Below are 16160 nucleotides of genomic sequence, written 5' to 3'. Positions count from 1 at the left end.
ATAGGTTAAATACGGAGATATTAATATTAGATGTTTCTCTGCTTCAAATGGAAAACATTGGGTTAAAGGTTCCCTGTAAAAAATGTTTCCTTTTCACTTCATTTAGTTGATTTTAAAAGTTGTTTTCCAACCTATACAGACGGCCTTCAGAACAAGTTCAAGTACCCAGCAAACATCGGTCTTGTGAACATAAAGTTCAGGTGGCTTTAAGCTCCACTGTTTCTCTTTGTATGGAAAAGGACTGTCTGGATTTGCATGAGGGGAAACATAATGAAATATAAGAGGAGCAAGAGTGACAGTTAGTGAGTCAGCCAGTCAGTCAATCAGTCAGTGAAACAGAGTCTAGCGGGCAGCAGAAGGTACAGTAATATATATGTGAGGAGGAGGGGGAGGGAGGGGGAGTGAAAGATCTCAGGAGAGTAGGAGTCGAGAGGAGAAAGGGAATCGTTTCAGGTTTCCATCATTTGCCATGCCACCTTTCTCTTGTCACTCCCCCCTCTCACAGAAGCTGGTGGGGGTCTGAGGAGGCTAAGGTTACCTGGCTGTCGTCCCCTGCTGGCTCCACTTGCTTTAATTCCTGCTTACACTCTCACTAGGAGCACATACAGGCGCCATCATTGCTGCTAAATAGATTTAGGAGGAACGATGTTCACTGCTATTTATTTCTGTTTATTTCAATAACGTACCTGGAGCTGCTAATTATCACATTTTGCTAATGCATCCTAATATCAAATAATAATTACAGTGTGGGCACAGGAGCATGATTCATTAGCAGGACGAGCGAGATGAGTCAGGATTTTATTTATCATTAAAGTAAATACGTGATATGTGTTTGGTGGAGACGGTGACAGGAACAAAAAGCATCCAACGTGTCAGGAACAGGCTGCAACAGCAAAACAGAGAAGAAAACAGCTCCAGGCGTCGCTTCAGGCACATATAGGCTACATCTATCTTTCATAAATACCAGTAAGCTGCCGGCAAAGCCGATGGCATGGATTGGTTGTTCCTGGTTCACATGTGAAGTACACCCCAGGACCGTTGAGGGCTGGGCAACCTGCTGCGAGCTGCAGCTCCAGACGGATGTCTGAGACAAAAGCAGCTGAGAAGCTTTTGACTGCACTCAGGAGCAGCACACACTGAGGTCTCTGCTGCTACAACACAGTCTGTCTGCTTTATTGGATTGCAAAGCAGTGCTGACAGATGGTCTGGTAAGAAGGTGGTTTCAGCCAAGCAATCTGGTTTTATATTTCCGAAACAAAAGTTTAGGTCATGAAATATTTTGTTGTAGTAGAACACTTTGGCTCAGACACTTTAAACCTGCATATGCTCAATGAACAGGGAAACACTGGGAATCAAACCTGCGATCCTCCCACTGTTAGGGCTGACCCCTATGCTTGTAACTCAGGCCTTGTATCTTGTTGGGGTATAGGTACGGTTTAAGCTATAAAGTTTGCGTTCAAAATGCAAGAAAAATTTATCGGAAATGTAATTTGTAATGTGAAAAAAGTTTTCATGAGCCACCTGAAAATGCAATATAAAAGTTTTTACCTGATAACTGTGGCAAATAACAACAGACAAATGGAATGAAATTAATAAAAGATGGTGCTATGTTGCAACGTGGACATAGACAACACATGCAACACACACAAAAAAATGAATGCAAAACTTGATTGGTTGATAGACCCTCCCTGTGGTGTCAAAATGACAAGGACTGACTGGGCTGTGTTGGAAAACAGGAGCAGATGCAGGCTCAGTACATTAAATGCTAGCTAGGATGAAAACGTTAACATTAGCATGTTCCGCTTTATCACCAGGGCTGTTTTATATCGTCTTTGCACCCCCAGTTTCTTCCCTAATTTTTTGTGTTTTTCACAAAGAAACACTTGACTCAACAAAATGTCATCTTTCAAGGCACTGGTGGTGAGCTTAAGAAGCGTCTAACCTCTTGCTCTTCACTCCTCTTCTCTTCCCAGTTTGACCACATGGGTGGGGAAACATGACCTGTATTGAATGATGTTAACATCACATCTATTTTGTCTGTTTTCCAGTTCAAGACGCACGGCCCCAGCTTCACTCGTCTCCATGCGCCCTGGCCCGTACTATGTCGAGAGGCCGAGTTTCTCAAGATTAAAGTCCCCACCAAGACGGTGAGATCTCTCTTAGCTCAGTTTTTGGAGCCATGTGTAGTGAATGTTTGTAGATGTAAATCAGCAAAGACAAGAGAGTTCAATCCTACTGTATGTAGCTCTGTTAATCACCATTTTCCTGAAATGTATACTAATAATGAAGAGTTTTATTTCTACAGGGCTGTTGGTAAATGTTTTCTCTGTGTAATAAGTTGACTTTTTTCGTCTCTTGTGTTTCTTCAGAGTTATGAACTCAAAGAAGAAAAGGGTTTCGGGTCCAGTATGAGCACAGTGTGGAAGAAAGTGAAGCAGCCCTTCCAGCCCAAAGTACCTCATCAGGAACACGAACGCAACAAAGTTCTCTCACACTGCTTCTCCAGGGACAAACTCCACCTGTGAGACATGCAAACAAATACTAACATGCCTTCCTTTGCTGTAAGACACCTGCCGACTGTTTCAAACAGAACTCGTGTTGATTTCACATGAGGCTGTGTAACTTGGCTGTTTACTTCATACCTTTAGTGTTTTTGTAGCTACAGCCACACAAAAACAGGACTTTCACCCAGGAGGCTCAAGCTCTGTTTGAAACAGAAAGTCAATGTTGACTTAATTATCTTTTATTTTAAAGCTCCTGTGAGGAACTTTCGGTTTGTGTTGATTTTGGCGCCCCCTGTGGACAAAGCCTTACCTCTTATCTCTTTGCTGATTTTGTCCTGTACATGCCAAAATCTCATCCTGCTTTCTTTAACAGTTATGTGTATCACTCACTTTAAATTTTTGCCCTTGAAAATGAAAACAAAGGCAGCGTGCAGTTAATCGCTTCTGACACCTACCCCCCACCAGCAGTTTCAGGCATTAAAAATAACTATATAGAAATAATCAGTCTTGTCGCTGATGGTCTGATTTGCTTTTGTAGGTCATATAGAGTAATCACAATTAATTTTAGTCTGTTTCATAACCAGCGACAAACTCCTCACAGGAGCATTAAGTAATAGTACATAAAATTTGGAATATAAGTCGCACCATAATATAAGACACAGTCTGTTTTTGGGGGTATCCCAGAGGGAAAAGGGTTTTCTATAGTTCGTTATTAATACAAATGTGTACACAAGTTATTTCAACACTATTTATTTATTTTCATTTAAAACACGTTCAAGCTACCGGTGCTGTAGCTGGCAGCCTACGGTAACGTTGATTGTCATGAGGGTGGCGGCTGCACTGGCGATCATGACGGTACATGTCCATGACGAAGCGTTAGCAACAATCAAGTTAGTTTAAAACAACAAAGAAAACAGCACTGCGGCATATTATACATAGGAGACGTAGGGGCTTGGACCTGGAAACAGTTTAATGCAAAGGTTTGACGTCACCACTTAACAACCGGATACCGTCATTGTCTGGTATATTGGCAACATCAGTGTATAGGACGCAGCCCACTTTTCAGATGAAAAAAAAATTATTAAAAGTGTGTCTTATACATTAAATTTAACGGTAGTTTTGTAATGTATCGTAACTCAATGCAATGCAATGTAATGTAGTGTAACGTAAGGTCTTATATCAACCCAAACCACAAACTTTTCTAAACCTATCAAGTAGTTTTGGTACAATCATTTTACAACTTCAGTCACGTGTTAGAATGGCTCTCTTCTTTTTCTTTCAGGTACAACATTACATCGAAAGACACATTCTTTGACAACGCCACACGGGGAAGAATAGTAAGTGTTCATTCAGATTTAAACCTATTTCTCATTTACTTGGTGTTTTTTCCTGGATTATTATGTATCTCCAGTTTAATATTCTTCCATCTTTCTCAGGTATATGAGATCCTGAGACGAACGGTGTGTGTACGAACCTGCCAAACCATAGGTGAGAATACCAACAGTTAATAGAGTAAACACTGTGCCTCTTGCAGCCATTAACTTAACACCTGCAGCCTTTTGCAGCCCTATACATTCTTTATGTTGACATGTTGACTTTGACATGGTCAGTGATTAAATGTTTAACATGTGGACCCATATCTAATATTCTTGCTGCAGGCCAAAGCCTCTGAGAAATGATGGTGATGATTTTTTCAGTATGTTTTACCTCATCAAAAATGGCGCACAAAATAATCAATGACTTTGTCCACCTCTTTTGATGAACAGCAGGTAAAACACAAACACAAATGGAAAAACTCCTCCACACACGCCCACCCTCCATGCCGCTCAAGTATGATGGCCTGCTCTGCTTAATTAAAAACAGTGTAATGTTTGGCAAGTTACTTGCTGAAAAGAGGAGCGGTATAAGAAGTAATTACTGAGAGTTTCTGGATCACAGCACAGCATCCTCTATCCTTTCTAAAGCAGTTTCCAGTCAATATATTTGTTTTTAAGCTTGATTAAATTACAATTTTATTATCATTATATATTATATAAAATAACAATCATAGCATAAAGTTGAAGAGATGAGAAGAGCAGGTGCATTTTTGGCTGTGATGACGTAACTCAGCCGTCAGTTGCATGTCAAGGTTTTGCCGAAACTGTCAAATCCAACTGGACTGTTTGGTGCATTTGTTAGCACCATGAACAAAGTGCAGAGTTCTTATTTTCAGATGTAATTTGTCTAAACTTCAAAGAAAGACTGAATTACATAGTATTTTTTCGTAGATAACCAACAGGTAGACACAAAAACTGAAGGCAAATAAGGTAAAAAATAGTCTCGGGGGGAATTCACTAAGATTGAATTGCGGCCGCTGATTGCTCCATAAATTGCGCGTAATTTGCCCCCTCTATCTGCTCTGTCTCAAGGTCCAATTCACAAAGCAAATTGCACTGATGATATTCAAACACAAACATGGCCATGAAGTTTAGCAGATCCGTGCAGTTTGCTCTTGTGTCTGATTGTGGAGAGTGCCGTGCTGTGCCCTCAGCGTGTGAGCCTCGCACAGCCCCGGACTGATTAGTCTCCCGTTTATTATAATAATGACAATAATGACAGATTGTTTTGACAGACAAATACATTTTTTGATCACACAAAAGATGTTGTCACGATCGCTGGAAACTCAGAGCATGACAGCCCTTATAATGCTGCGCCACAGTTACAACCAGCTCTCTGCAGATGGTAGTATTTTCAGTCTAACTGTTAGTGCTGGCGTTTGTGAATTACATGCTCTTTGCCACAAGGTTCATTTGCATAGAGAGAGGCCAAATTTTCTCTGAATGTTTGCATAATGACTTATTTAAATACGCGCAAACAGCACCAACAGCAGTTTCCTCTGCAGCGCACTTTGGTGCGCATTCAACCCTCTGCGTGTACTTCGAGGATGAGGCGCAGTCTTTTTGTGTCATTTGTACAGGTTTAGTCAACGCAAAAGCCGCACAATCCTTTAGTGAATTCCCCCCTAAATAACTTGGTAATTTTTAGTAGATAATCAGGGGGGTTAAACGCACAAAGAAAGAAGCTCCAGAAATGCAAAGTAGCTAGCCTCTGATTTCTCTTCCCTGAATACCAGCCCAATCCTGTATTTTGCCTGTTAGCGGCCACATTCAGTATGTCCAAACCAAGGCCGAGGTGGAGGGAAATGGACTGCAGCTGCTAAAACAAAGATGGAGTGCGATGACTGGATGAGTCAAGCATCTTTTTAACCAATTTGTTTGGGATTGTTTTGGTCCCACCAGGCTGTTACGAGGACCTCTCCGCTCATGAACACTTTATAGATCTGCAGGCATCCACTGGGACGATTGCCAATCAAAGCACTGGGTTTACCTCAGCAGCACTTATTACTGTAAACAGATGTGTACACAGTCTATCAGTGGCAACAGCCGCTACACACGACTCCAAATACGTGAAAACATGAATATGAGTGTGCTGAGAGGAGTTGGAAACTATCTCCACTGAAGTCTGTCATCCTTTGGGATTCCCGCACTGAACTGCGAGACGTTCAGCACACTCTGCTTTCAGGTTATTGAGTCTTGCCTTAGTGGTTACATGGTACATTTGGATTTTAATGACATGCAGATAACAGTGACACCCGTTTCATTTCCAGTGTCCCCCATATGTCTGTTTGGCGTCCCCATCACAGCAGAAGGTCTCAGCCAGCGGGTAGTGATGGAGCTGCAGGGGAAGAAGGGGAGAGAAAATAGAGTTGCATCTCTTTAACCTCTATTTCTCTCTCCTCTTCATATTTGGTGCATAAAATCTGTCCCACACACACGCACACACTCACACACACAGCCCACTCTCCGCTGCCCTCCTCCATCTCCTCTACAAGTGGGTCATACTTCCTGGGTCAGGCCGAGATTGAAGCAGGGGCCTCTGGGAGTTGTGGTTGTTTCTAGCTGGTCGAGAGAGCATTCATGCATTTGAATGAAATGTGAGCGTTTGGTCGCGAGTTTCATTAATAGCGCAGCTAATCACTGCAAAGCTCCCAGGCCTCCTTTGAAGGACTAATAATAAATTGATTGATCACTTTGACGAAAGGTCCAGCTGTTTGTGCCAGGTCATCTGATGTGTCAAGGCCATGGTTTTCCACATGAAATTTTCCAAACATTAAAAATGGAGTGTATGTAACCTGATCCCAGTCTGCCTGACACTGAAAACAGAATTAAAAAGGCAAAAGCTGCAGGGTGAGACCTCAAGGCTGACCTACACACTGCTACCAGGGATGCATGATATGGATTTGTTTGAGCCGATGATGATAACCGATAATTACATGCTCCTGATGGTTCATAATGTGTCGTTTAAGCACACCTGAGTGTAAGAAAAGCCTAGAGGCAGTGAACAAAGATGGGAATTAATATTCTATACTCACCAATTCTAACTGACTTCACTATTGTTAACACACACACATCTTTACTTTAACAAAGTGAATGCTTTAACAAACTGTCAAATCAGGTGTGTCAACATAAAACACAAAAAAGCCTGTTTTGCATAAGAATTAAATGCACCATGTTATTTAAGAAGTAATTGAAACAGAAAGTAAAGTGCACCCCTCGATACAAAATAAGGCTGTTATAGTCAGAGCTTTTTGTGGCTCAGTGGTAGAGTCGGTCGTCTTTCATTTGGAAGGTTGGTGGTTTGATCCCCAGTCTACATGTTGAAGTGTCCTTGGGCAAGACACTGAACCCCAAATGAATGTAATGACTGATTGACAGTTGGACACTTTAGGTAGCAGCCTCTTCCATCAGTGTATGAATGTGTGTGTGAATGGGTGAATGTGACATGTAGTGTAAAAGCAGCTTTGAGCGGTCGCAAAGACTAGAAAAGCACATGTATAGGTACAGTCCATTTGCCATAGTCTGACGACGACATAGCCTCTGGGCACAACGGTGAACATGCCGGGGCATGTAGCCGGCGGTAAGCGAGAAACAACTTCCTCTTCCGTGTGCTGCATTGTTTACAGAAAAAGAAACCGTGATTGTCTTTAATTAACAGGTCTTAAGTTTGCTGAAATTTCAACTTCATGATGCAGATTAGTAAAAAGTCAAAATGAATCTTTGTCAGGTCTGTCCTCAAGAGGATAAAATAAACTACTTTTAAAATGGTCGTTTGTTGAACAGAGGTCTGATCGATCATTTCTGATGCATTTAAGGAAGTCGGGAAATCTGAATGCTGAACACACAGTGTCACAGCGTCAAGAGAATTTATCTCAAGTTGAATTTTAGATCTAGAACAGATTGTTAGCTGAACTTGCTGCAGATAGAGATTAATAAGAAGTTCGTAGAAGTACGGTACGGCGCATTATGTTCCACCTGCTTTTGCTCTCCACACTGTTTTTTCTGCATATGCCACAGCCTGCTGATTGGTCAGTAAACCAGAACACTTGTTGTCCCGGAAATCCACGTCCCTGCCTACAGATTCTACATTTCTATGACTCTGTAAATAGAGGTTAGTTTGTGTGTGTCGACAACATCGTGCAGTGCAAGTAGGGATACATCTGCAAAGTAGCGGCGACTGAGGAGACTACACCGGGTTTCTAAATGCACCATTAGCTGGTGAAATCCTTGGTCTTCTACCATGGAAAAAGCTTGGTCTGGACCATGAAGTTGGTGATTTTATCTGGTAAACTTTCAAATGCCTGTTGAATGGGCACCACTCACCTTCTATTTGATGCTAATGCTAGCTGCAGATACTTCTGCTTCGTATTCCTTAAATACACCTTTGTTGCGATGACGACTTTTCAGGTGACTTATAAGATGCGTTGTTTTAAAACTTTAAAACAGACATTTTTCCTTCTCTCAGAATCCTTGCCGCGTGTAAAAAAAGTTCTGTTGTTGTCATACTCTTTATAGCCGCAAGAGGCTTAAGTGTACCAATACCCAATGTTCTAAGTAGAAGTAAAAGCATTGATGTTTTCTTCCAAAGTTTTGATTCCCGTTTCTAAATGCTTGTAAAGACATTAATACCCAAAATAAAGACAAAACACTTTGGATTAGACTTAGAAACGGATCACTGCTTAATACCAGCGACTTGACAACTACTCCACCAGCTGCTGACTCAGTCTGAAAATAGTTTAAAAACAAATAAAGGTTTAAGTACGATGACGTCCCTCCAGTGAGAACAGTAAATGGTTTTCATAAATGCCATTAAGTAAAGATTATGAATGACAGGGCAGGAGGAGAAAAGCTCTTCAGAGCCGCATTGAATTCCTCCCTTGGGGTCGACTCACGTCTCTTCTCCCTCTCTCTCTCTTCCAGGCATCAGCACATTGATAGCTAAAGGCGTGTATGACTCTGCCTTCCCTCTTCACGATGTAAGTTTGAGCTGCCATTGGTTTGACTTTTTTCAATATTCAGTTCGCAGAGAATGGAAACTTTCTTGACAGTCAGTGATGGTTGAATCTTGTCATTCTTGTTTTTGGTAACATGGAAATGTGTTCCTGTAGCCATATTTTCTGCAATATCTATTTCTGTATCAAACTACAAGCACATTGGAAGCACAACAGGGAAGAAGCTGCTCTTACTGCATGAGCATGTTAATGATAACATCAGCACTGCAAGATATTTTAAGTTTATAGTTTCTACTGTTCGATTTTACTCTAAATAAACTTTATTCTCATTCTGGAAAGTAGACATGAGCTATAGTTAGTGTGATAAAAGACCAATTTGCTGTCCTTTTTTGTCATGACCTGTGGCGTGCTTCTGTGTGTGTTTGTGTGTATGTGCTGCATGATGGTTTTTGTGCTGTATGTATCGTGTCTGATTATACTTTTAGTTTATTTTTGCTCTTTATGTGTTTATTTTTATATATTCATACAATTTGGAGTGATTGTGTGAGTGAGAGTACAGGATGTTGTCCATTATTGACTATGTTTTTTTTACCTTCTTGTTCTCGCCCCTCAGGGTGACTATAAGGTCATCGGACACATTGAGGAAAAGAGCGACAGACAGGTATGTCTTTCAGTTGCCTTTATTACACGGCTGTGTTAAATACTTGATTCTGATTGCAATTGCGGCGTTCCGTTGTTATGAAGAAGAGACCGTTGCTAGGGATGTGGCTCTAATCACACAATCCGGAGGACTAACTGTAATCATATCAATCAGCCGAAAGAAGTCCAGTAAATCTGACATCAGTCTGTTTACAGCAGGAAAAAAAAGAAAACAGTGGAGATAAAGCAATAAAGGTTAAACAATGCAAAAACTGAAGGCTACGACAGAGAGATCTACAAAACTCTCTTCCGTAAACTCTCTACTGTAACTTCTCTCTAATCGGTTTAAGCAATAATATTTGAAATTGGCGCTGTAGCACCCAGCGTGCATTGCACCCCTTTCTCGGAAAGGAACGGCCCAGCGAGAGGCGCTGGAGTGAAATACTACCATTTCACTCAGAACGGTACAGAATCTGAAATATGACGAGAATATACCGGTGGATCGTCTGAAAATCTTCAGGTCTGCAGTCTACATTTCAAACCTGACGATTTTGAACGAGACATGACATCGGAGGTGGGCATCCTAGATTGAGGAAGTGTAGTTTAGCAAGCTCCCTAGCTCCCGACAGATGATGCGTTTTCATCTAGCGGAGGTTTTCCAGGGCCCAGTGGAGAAGCAGATAGTGCCTCCAAAGGCACAGAGCCAAATTGCATTAGCTCCCCATAATAGCATGATAGGACTGAGGTTGAAAATCAGCGAACTGGCCCTTTTAAGGCTACAGAGTTAGCCGTTGCCATGGAAGCAGCTCTCACTGTGAGTGTAACAGACTATTTTTAAACTGAAAATAGAAATACAACCGTTTTTAAATGAATAAAATAATTTCCAAATTGATATATTTTTTCAAATAATTGATTGCGTAAGTGAAAAGCCGTGTAAGAAGCGGGGTAACGTAAAGTGAGCAGGTTGTTATCGCAGAATGGAACCCCCGACAGGGTGAGCAGGACCCTGATGTGATACCTTCACCCTGACGGTATACATTATACCTTACTTATTCCTCTGCTTGTCCTGCTCCTCCTCGACCTTCCTCTGTCTTTTGAAAACTACAAAGTGTTTTCTGCTGTAAACTGCCACTGCTCTAGTCCTTCTGAATGTGACCTTTCTGGTGGCAAACGGTGCTTGGGCAGTATAGTGTGCTATAAAACACAAATGTCTGTCATCTTAAAGTCTAGACCCTAAAATTCCAACAGCTGAAAAGCAAAGGAGCCTCCAGTTTTCTAAACAATAGTTTCATCTGTCCATCCTTTCTGAGATTGTTCCTCCTCCCATCTGTCTAACACCGTCACAGATTGGAGTTTTAGTTAAACAAACATTTCTCAGAGCTGCACAAAATTCATTGACTGACATGAATTTCAAAGAAGGGAGCGAAACAAACAAAGAACTCTGTTCTGAATATAAATGAAAAATATGAACAGCAACTTTTCCATCCAATCCTGATCATGAACTTTATGTTGTTGTCTGTTAAACCAGATCATGTAATGTGGTGAGAAGATGGTCTTTCAGCATCATAATGTTCCTTTAATCCCCTTTCTCTTGGCTTTGGGATTATTATACTTAAACTGCAGTTGCTTGGCTTTGTTCACTGAGGTTTAACTCGACCGATCAGATTATTTCTGCCTTCAGATCAGCCCTGCCTCTTAGGATTGATGTTGTTTACTACAGCTGGTAAACACACAACACAACGGCATACGCCCACAGTGACTCTCAGTGTCTCTTTCCTGTTTGTTGTCAGGTCCTGCATGAAGAGTGGGCCAGATACTCTGCCTTTTACAAGTACCAACCCATCGATCTCGTCAGGTAACGTGAGCACAGCAACGTCATGTGGAAGTCACATCACTAACCCTGGCCTGTTTACACCAAAATGATCACAAGTGGACACCTTTAACAGTGGCCATTTACACTTGGCATTAGAGGAGTCCCTGTTAAAGACCCCCTCCAGTGAAGATCTAGTGTTTAACCTTGTAAACATCTCCATGTGGTGTTCTTCATGTGCTACAAGACATATCAGGGACAACATCAGCAGTCATCTCCATGGCTGGGCCTGTCTGCTTTTAAACTGCAGTGTACCAAGGACAGGCTGAACAACACGTTTTCAGATTGGCAGGTTTGAGACGTCACAAACCTAAGGAGCCAATCCCGTTAATGGACGGGGTGACGCTATGCATATCATTATGTGTAACCTATGGCAACCACTTTGGAGTTGCTCGAGCCAGCTGTAACTGTCATCGTAATTATTGCAAACTCACTACTGACTACTAACGTTAACGTTACTACTACTAATTACTACATTTCCAGCTAGCTAAGTTTATCTATTTATTAGCAACACTTTACTGGCTGACTGGTAACGTTGTCGCGCTGTTGCGTTTCTAACGGTAACGCTGTAACTCGACCCTGTCCAATTTCAACTCCTCTTCACTACATGTATGGCTGAATGACCCCTATATTACCACTTGCCATTGTGTAGCGTACAGAAGCTAACTTAGCAAAATAGAAAAATCAAAACAAGAATTAAGCTTTCTGAGTTTGATGAGCTACAGGCGCGCAACGGAGGGGGCGGTTGGAAATTTGCATAGTGGGCGGGGTCTGTGCAGATTCGGTCATTTTTAATGAGGGAGAAGGAGGAGATGCCTTGGGAGGATTTTTACAAGGCAATTAAACATATTTCGCAGAAAACATTATCAGACACAATTTATTTTATAGGGCATTTTATATGTCTTAAAACATTCCTGGAGCTGCTCTTTAACAGAAACAGACACATGGATTTGCTTTATAAAAAGTCTGTATAAAACTATGATCCTGCCTGAGTCCAGGCTCTGTCTTGCCCCCTTCCCTGCGTTTTTAACTCTTTAATATTGATTGTTGCACATTTTAGTAATGATATCTAATGTTAAAGAGAAATACGTATCCAGGGAAGTTAAGGTCGGAGTTAATGCCTGTAATGCTTGTAGCTGAGGTCAGTAAGTCCAAACACAGCAGGCTTGTTGTGTACACAGTCCTAAAAGAGAGTGATTTTAAATAGCTGAGCCTGATGAATGAAAGCCCGAAATAAACACTGAACACCTTGTGTCGTATTTTAGTCTTTGGTCATTAGGATCCTCAGACCTGTGTTGCGTGTCGCTTAATTCTGCACAGTCTGCTCTGCCAGGACCATGAACTTAACCGTCACTTTCACCAACTAATCCCTGACCTCTGACCCCACAGGAAGTACTTTGGGGAGAAGATCGGCCTGTACTTCGCATGGCTCGGTGTTTACACTCAGCTGCTGATACCAGCCTCCATAGTGGGAATCATTGTGTTTGGCTACGGGGTGGCAACAGTGGATACAAACATACCCAGGTACTGCACAGCTGCCTTTGTGGGAGAAAACTGTTACAGCACACATTTTGGTTGAATTAAAGGGGAGTTCTGGTGTTTTTAAAACTTGAGCCCTATTTTTTTATTTACAACTTTTTGGGTCTAAATTATTTAGGCTATGGGTACAAAATACTTTGGAATTGCTACAGTTTATTGCTTCTGAATGGATTCTCTAAAAGGTGCTTGTTTTTGCCACAGAAGGGCTCATATTGTAAATTAAAGCATCTGACAGCTTCATGAAAAGGATTGCTACAGAAATAGACCATTGTATTTAGCTGATGTGTTTCAATAACCACAAACAGTGATGACATGACTGTCTCATAATCACCAGAGTGTGCTGACAAAAACATTCACATGGCAAACCATGGGGGATGCTGGTCTACTGGTGCCTTGACTTGTCAGTTTGTTTGTACTGCTGTGTGACTTTGGTGTTTAAATGGTCAGCCTGGATCTACTACAACAGAAATACACAAACGTGGTAAACCAGCAACTTTCACTGGTAAAATACATTTTCTGTCAAATAAATATGGTGGTTTGAAGAAAGCGACGTAACATCTGTTTCTGGTTAAGACGGATGGTACCTTAACAGAAAGGTATTTTTCTACAGTGTTCATTTTTGTGTCTGTGTTGGCATTTAAACTGAAGATTACGTCGCAGCCATCCCAGCCTGTCTCCGGCAGAAGCAATCTTCTTGAGCAATTCCAAAACGTATTAGTCATTTAGACGGGCTGCAGAGTAGTGCAGTGGTTAGCACTGTCGCCTCACAGCTAGAAGGTTCCTAGTTCAAATTCTGTAGTGGGCCTTTCTGTGTGGAGTTTACATGTTCTCCCCGTGCATGCGTGGGTTCCATCCAGGTACTCCGGATTCCGCTCACAGTCCAAAGACATGCTTGTTAGCTTCATTGGTGACTCTAAATTGCTTATAGCTTATATGTGAGTGTGAGCATGAAAGGTTGTCTGTCTCTGTGTGTCAGCCCTGTGATTGACTGGCGATCAGTCCAGTAACCCCAACTCCCGCCCCGGCCCTCCAGCGACCCCTGAACAGGATAAGCGGTATAGATAATGGATGGATAGATGAAAGGATGGTCATTTAGACCCCAAACATTGAATAAAAAAACTTCTTTAAGGTGCAAAGGTGCATCTGAGATACTTTGCTTCTCAGCTCAACAAATTAGAATAAAGTTTTCGCTAAAATGGAACTTAGTCTAAAGATGCCCCCCCATGTCTGTGAGTCCAATCGGCCAAATGTGGAATTTCTCTTAATTGTAACGTGAAGAAGCAGAGTGACAAAGCCACCATTATATACACTAAATTACTGACATTAGTTTTTCTTCCTACCACAATTTGATTGTATGCACACACACGCAGTAGACAGGGATTGCCCGAATACCTGCTGTATCCGGCTTTAGTCAGGATGTGTGGGAGGAACACAAAGGCTTGGCTGGCAATGTGTGTGTGCATGTGTGAGTGAGTGTGTGAGTGTATCACGAGGCAAAAGGTTGATAATTCAGCCTACACTGACTATGAACAAGGTCATAGCAGAGTAGCTAGTAATGTGGTTATGTGTTAAAATGTCCATTCATTTCTTATGGTAGCATCTTTACAGGGACTGAATCCATTGGCGGCAGTGCAGTTAATTCTGTCTTTTTTTAGATGCAAAAGGCTTGAATGTACTAGCATCTTCTAAAATGTCACTGTGTTAACATGCTCTTGACTTCCTCCCCCTCAGTCAGGAAATGTGTGACGAGAGTCTCAATTTCACCATGTGTCCTCTGTGTGACGGAGCCTGCGACTTCTGGCACCTCAGCACCGCCTGCGGCACCGCCAGGGCCTCGCACCTCTTCGACAACCCCGCCACCGTCTTCTTCGCCATCTTCATGTCTTTGTGGGGTGAGGTTACGAGTGTGCTCGAGTCCATATGTGTTTGTGTGTGTGGTGCGTGGACAGGATGGCCTGAATGAGAAATTGCTCTTAAAACTTTCTTCACCTCAAGTGCAATACCTGATGAGGGTAACAGGCTCAGGTAACTCATGTATATGGTTTAAATAGAGGATAATGCATTCAAGTGATCAGTATAGAAATTGGATTTGCATCACAAATCTTGTGTAATGTTATGTTCTTTTTATAGGAGGAAATGGAGAAACAGCTTTTGAATTTAATTAAAAAACAACTTCTGAAAATATGATTAAACCCATAACTTATTTTTTACAAAATGTGAATAGCTATAAGAGAACATTGATCAAATTGAAAGTACATTTTTAAGCCTGGAAACAGTAGTGTCATAAAATAATCTGAAAGGTCAATGAAATAGCTTTCCAGAGCTTTAAACCTTATATTCACTTTCTCTACTCAAGTGGACCTGGAGAGTGTAGATTACAGTGAGCCAATGTTTTTTAGTAACTCCTGGATATGTAAGATATTATGTAAGTAATGTTTGCACAGTTGAAAAGTGGAAACAGCCTTCCCTGTTTGTATTGCAACTACTTGAGGCTGCACTGTTCTTATGCTAAATTGCTTCATTATAATCAGCGTTCAAGTAACGATCTGAAACCATAAATCCAATACATTTCATCTGGCTGTCATTGGAGCTGGAGATCATTTCGATTGTAAAGACTTAAATTACTCTTTTGTGTTTTTGTGTAGCGGTGATGTTCCTGGAGCACTGGAAGCGCCGTCAGATCAGTCTGAGCTTCAGTTGGGATCTGACGGGCATCGAGGATGATGAGGTAGGTACAGAACACACACACACACAGTTAAAGAAGCTCTAATGCACACACGCAGACAATAATACTCTTACTGATGTAACCACATGAATGTGCCAGTCCTAGTACACACAAATGCATCATGGGAATGCATTAACTAACCCAAAAGACATCTGTTTTAATTAAATCATCTGCTGCAGAATCATCCAATATGAAGTTCATTCCTAGAGAGACTGGACTGAAGTGCACATATGCAACATTTATACACACATGCAGAAAGCACAAAGACATAAACATAAACTCTCACACTAATCTCTATTTACAGATTCTACATAGAAATGTAGAATCTGTAGGCAGGGACGTGGATATTAGGGATGGCAAATGTTCTTGTTTCTGTTTGTAGTACGCTTGTTGTCAGAGTAATATTGACCAATCACGTATCAGCAGGCTGCAGCAGGAAAAACAAGCCAGAGTGCAGCCTCTGTGTAACTTCCCACTTACAGTGAAACTGAGACTCACCAGAAACAGATGAATGGGCGCTCCTCAGGGGAAGTAATGAACCAAGAAATGACAGCG

At 41.6% G+C, this 16160-nt stretch overlaps 1 protein-coding gene across 1 annotated transcript in view; it reads left to right on the top strand.

The window, feature by feature from the left end:
- The window catches only part of ano2b (anoctamin 2b), a 94148-nt gene that overhangs the window by 24226 nt on the left and 53762 nt on the right, over nucleotides 1-16160 (top strand). The window contains exons 5-14 of the mRNA XM_069670782.1: nucleotides 2049-2147; nucleotides 2370-2521; nucleotides 3787-3841; nucleotides 3941-3992; nucleotides 8801-8856; nucleotides 9446-9493; nucleotides 11262-11326; nucleotides 12731-12865; nucleotides 14612-14772; nucleotides 15526-15608. Of these exons, the coding sequence (XP_069526883.1) occupies nucleotides 2049-2147; nucleotides 2370-2521; nucleotides 3787-3841; nucleotides 3941-3992; nucleotides 8801-8856; nucleotides 9446-9493; nucleotides 11262-11326; nucleotides 12731-12865; nucleotides 14612-14772; nucleotides 15526-15608 (906 nt within the window). The remainder of the gene's footprint in view (nucleotides 1-2048; nucleotides 2148-2369; nucleotides 2522-3786; nucleotides 3842-3940; nucleotides 3993-8800; nucleotides 8857-9445; nucleotides 9494-11261; nucleotides 11327-12730; nucleotides 12866-14611; nucleotides 14773-15525; nucleotides 15609-16160) is intronic.

Source organism: Semicossyphus pulcher, unplaced genomic scaffold, assembly GCF_022749685.1.
Source record: "Semicossyphus pulcher isolate SPU_LCO1_2020_fin unplaced genomic scaffold, fSemPul1.0.p SCAF_20, whole genome shotgun sequence".
Taxonomy (NCBI): domain Eukaryota; kingdom Metazoa; phylum Chordata; class Actinopteri; order Labriformes; family Labridae; genus Semicossyphus; species Semicossyphus pulcher.
The sequence above is the reverse complement of the archived record's forward strand: the minus strand, read 5'-3'. Positions and strand labels throughout refer to the sequence as shown.